The 4,359-nt window shown below is 52.8% G+C and overlaps 1 protein-coding gene across 1 annotated transcript; it reads right to left on the bottom strand.

Annotated features, from left to right (window-relative positions):
- Positions 1–824: 824 nt before the first annotated feature.
- On the bottom strand, positions 825–4,106 carry LOC131697382 (uncharacterized). Its single transcript, XM_058985554.1, has 4 exons — positions 3,761–4,106; positions 2,190–3,612; positions 1,698–1,892; positions 825–867 (listed from the first exon to the last, which is right to left on the bottom strand). Exons 2-4 carry the CDS (start codon positions 3,290–3,292, stop codon positions 825–827), a joined length of 1,341 nt encoding a protein of 446 aa, XP_058841537.1. The 5' UTR covers positions 3,293–3,612; positions 3,761–4,106.
- Between the last annotated feature and the right edge of the window lie 253 nt (positions 4,107–4,359).

The raw sequence follows: 4,359 nt of genomic DNA, 5'->3' as shown, positions 1-4,359 counted from the left end.
GAGGCATGGGGTAGGCGTCGAACTTGGCGATAGCACTGACCTTTCGAAAATCAACACAGAAGCGATTAGTGCCGTCCTTTTTGGCCACTATCACAATGGGACTGCACCACTCGCTTCTGGAAGGTTCAATGACCCCAAGTTCAAGCATCGCCCTCACCTCGTTCTGGACGCCACTCCGCCGGCTTTCGGGGATCCGGTAGGGCCTCTCCCGAACAGTGACACCTGGCGGAGTAATAACAGCATATTTGGTAAGGTTAGTTCTGCCGGGCACATCATAAAACACATTCCCAAATTTCCCGATTAACTTACGCAATTCTACTTGCTGATCCGGAAGTAACTGTCCCCCCATTGAAATCTGGCTGGGGCTAGGGGCCTCTATACAGGGTCCAAAGTCATCCTCCATCTCGCCTGGGGCTATGAATAAGACCTCCCTTGCCTTCCAGGGCTTTAATAAATTGACGTGATAAATTTCTGTTTTATTTCGGCGATCGGGCTGTCTAATTTCATAATTCACTAATCCTACAGCCCGTATCACCTCACATGGCCCCTGCCATTTAGCGCACAGTTTTGACTCCAATGACGGGAGAAGCAGCATTACTTTATCTCCTGGCCGAAAAGTTCGAATTCGTGCATTAGTATTGTAATGCTGCTGTTGCCGACGTTGAGCCGATCTAAGATTGTCTTGAGCCAATCGACCAATTAAATCGAGGCGATCCCGCAGTAGGAGCACATGCTGCACTACATTTTTAGAGGAGCCCTTGTGTTCTTCCCAACCTTCTCTCAACAGGTCGAGGATGCCCCGTGGCTGCCGGCCATACAGCAGCTCAAAGGGGGAAAATCCCGTCGAGCTCTGAGGTACCTCTCTCACTGCGAAGAGGAGATAAGGAAGAAGAGTAGCCCAATGTTTCTGCTCCTGACTCACAAACCGTCTCAACATTTGCTTCAAAGTTTGGTTAAAACGTTCCACCAGTCCATCCGTTTGGGGATGATAAACCGACGTCCTGATGGGACGTATTTTTAGAATTTCATACACTTGCTGTAGCGTTTTCGATAAAAAGTTCATTCCATGATCAGTTAATATTTCTTTTGGGATCCCTACTCTAGCCATAATCTGACTCAACTCTTTCGCAATTGCAGTGGCACTAGTGGACCGCAGCGGAACTGCTTCCGGGTACCACGTCGCATAATCCACCATTACTAATATGTGTGTGTACCCGGAATCAGAAGGCAGCACTGGCCCAACTATGTCCATTGCAACGCGTTCAAAGGGAGTGGAGACAATGGGCAGTGGGACCAAAGGGGCGGGGCGCACTCGACCCGGCGCTACTCTCTGACATTCCGGGCAGGTAGCTACATATTTTTCCACCTCGGTGTAGAGCCCTGCCCAATAAAATCGAGCCAGTATCCTGTCCCTCGTTTTGTCAACACCAAGATGTCCTGCAAAGGGGATGTCATGCGCCAGCCTCATGACTTCTGGTCGACAGGACGGGGGAACCATCAACTGTTTGACAGGCTGTCCTGTGCCCGGGGCTGGATTTACTCTATATAGCAAGTGCCCCTCTACAACGAAATGAGGATATACCAGCGTCCCAATGCCATAAACATCCTTACCCTCAATAGACCGGACCTGTTCCCAAGCGTGCACCAGTGTGGGGTCATTGTTTTGCTCCCACACTAGGTCCGCGCTTGAGGCCCACACATCCGGGATATCGACGGGGGCTAGAGCAGTCTCTGCCCTCGAGGGTCCAGTAACCTCACCCGCCCAGTCACACTGTGTCCCCACCCCCTTCGATTGGCGTTTGGGACCATCAGAACCTTCCCCCGCCAGTCCCCAGCCGTGTCTCATCGATGCGCCCTCCCACTTTTCCTTCCGTCTCTCCTTGCGTGTTTTCCTAGGATGGAAAAGGGGAGAAAACAATTCGGCATGGAAAAGAAAAACGGTACCAATTACTTCCTTTCCTCGGGAATCTGCTGTGTTTACACGTGTGGTCGAGGCTGCCAATACTTTTAGTAAATCCTTATATTGTGGCCAGTCTCGACCCAGAATAACTGGGTGTGGTAACTTCTCGGCCACCCCCACTACTAGGTGGCACTTTATCGGACCTACCGATAAGTATACTTTTAGAGTGGGGTATGTCGCCGTATCCCCATGGATACAGGAGATCGCCACCTGGCCTTGTGGCTGCCACGACATACCGCCAAGGAAAGCTGTTCGAATCAGAGTTTGCTCACACCCTGTGTCCACTAATGCGTGGGTACTCACATTCCCCAGCGCCACATCAACAATACACGGGCCCTCCCGACCATTTCCCCATTTCTTACCAGTCTCAGACGCCAGGTGACACGCAGCCACATCGCATTCCATAGCGGCCGGGCAGTATCTCGCGATGTGTCCCGACTGCTGGCACCTGAAACAGATTGGAGGGGCAGAGGGTGAGGATGGTACGTATCTGTCCCGCTGTTGGTATGTCAGCGGGGCAGGGGGAGCCATTCTACCCCAGCTGGGGGCCAACCTCTGCCTCCATGGTAAGGGGGCTGGATGACCCGACGGGGCTGGTGATTTGATGGGTCGGGGTCCGGGAGCGAGGTTCTGTGGTGGTCCTTTGGCAGAGGAGGGAGGGGTGCAGTCCAGCAACGTGGTGCGGGCGGACACGAGGGAGTCCTCAAAATTCTCCGCCAGGGCCACGGCCTGTTCCAGAGTGGTGGGATTGTGCCGGCGTATCCACGCTTGCGTCTCCGCCCCGACCACATGGCAAAATTGTTCCATTACAATGGCTTCCCCCATCTGGATCCCAGTTTTCTGGCTGGGGTTCAGCCATTGCGCCATGTGGTCGCACAATCTTTGGGCCACCACCCTGGGCCGGGTGTTTGATGGTCGCTGGAACTCCTGGAAGCGGACTCGGTGGGTCTCCCCCGTGATATTAAGGCGGCGGAGCATAGCCTGCTTCACTAACTCGTACTGGCCGGCGTCTTCATCAGTCATGGCCCGGTATGCTGCTTGCGCTTCTCCCATCAAGCAGGGGCCAAGTTGGCTTGCCCAGTACTCCCGGGGCCATGCTGCGGTGGTAGCCAGCCATTCGAAGGCTACGAGATAGGCTTCGGGGTCATCCTCCGCCGTCATCTTCTGAGCCCGGGCCTTCGGGGTCACCATCACAGGGCCGGTTGCCGCCGACGTCATTCCCATCCCAACCCTTTCGATGAGGGCTGTGTACCGCTCCTCCCTCCTCCGTTCCTCAGCCTCCCTCCGGCTGTCCAGCGCCTCCAGAATCGCCGATAAAGCAGCGGGGTCCATCCCACGAAGACACCACGTGTGACAGGTAGCTGAGTGGATGATAGGGAAATAAAAGAGACCAGTCCCGATTTTCAATTATAATGCTGCACGGCTTTATTTGGCCACAATAGAAATAATAATGGACAACCACAAAACCAAAGGAACACGGGGGGGGGGGGGGGACTTTACAAAAAGAACCAAATTAACAATGAGGAAGGTAAATAACCGAACAAAACAATCGTCCGTCCTTCCTCCTTCCCCTGAGGTAAAACAGGGCGGGACCAGCGCAGCACTTCCGGGTTTGCTCCTCCCGTCTCGCTCCAGAGCGTCCCGTTAGTGCTCTAATGAGTAAAATAAAAACAAGGAGGTTAACAGGGAACCTCTGTGCCAACCAACCGTCCTTCTTATTTCTTTTCCCCTCTTTATTTGTACTCCGTTTGGGTTGTTACTGTTTTCTCTCTTTCTCTCTCTCTCTGTCTCTCACCATACCTTGCCAGAAGGAACAGAACCCCAGGCCACGCCCCCTTTTGTACGCTCCGTCCCGCTCCCATTGGGCAGCGCGGGCAACCGCCGTTGACCAATGCGCGATTGCCACAGCGCTCCCCGTCTGGGTTGATGACGTTGCGCACCGTGGACCCGCCCCCCTTCCAAGATGGCCGGCTTCCACCTCTCCTGGGGATGTCTGCTCCTCCTCCCCAGCACCGTCACCGGTCGGAAGGGAGATCTAAAACAAGAATTCACTCTCTCTTTGTCACAATGATACACTAGTTTATTTTTATTTGAAAAATGAAAATACAATTAGTTGCACAGTTCAGCACATGAACAAACTGAAGGACTAAATTTGAAAAAGGCTGAAATCCATAAATGACCCAATATCAACTCATACTAAAAAAAAAAAAAAAACTATAAATCTCTGAAAAGGGTTTGATTCTGAGCCGAACATCCTGTCTGTCTGACCTCCTCCCCATGAAACACAGATGCTTAGTTCCCCTGTGCTAGAGACTATGTAACACTGGTCCCTCCTCCTTTTTCAGGGATTTGACTGTTGTCCCTGCTCTATTGGAACCAGTAGCTGGCTGCATGCATTG

This window comes from Acipenser ruthenus, chromosome 2 (assembly GCF_902713425.1).
Source record: "Acipenser ruthenus chromosome 2, fAciRut3.2 maternal haplotype, whole genome shotgun sequence".
In the NCBI taxonomy this organism is placed as follows: Eukaryota; Metazoa; Chordata; class Actinopteri; order Acipenseriformes; family Acipenseridae; genus Acipenser; species Acipenser ruthenus.
Note: the sequence above shows the minus strand (reverse complement) of the source record. Positions and strands in the feature narration are given on the sequence as shown.

Coding starts and splice junctions, on each gene's coding strand:
- LOC131697382 (XM_058985554.1), bottom strand. CDS start 3,292: ATGGACCCCGCTGCTTTATCGGCGATTCTGGAGGCGCTGGACAGCCGG. Junction 1,893..2,189: donor GCTTTCCTTGGCGGTATGTC/GTGGCAGCCACA, acceptor TTTCCATCCTAG/GAAAACACGCAAGGAGAGAC. Junction 868..1,697: donor CCCGTCGATATCCCGGATGT/GTGGGCCTCAAG, acceptor TCCTCTTCGCAG/TGAGAGAGGTACCTCAGAGC.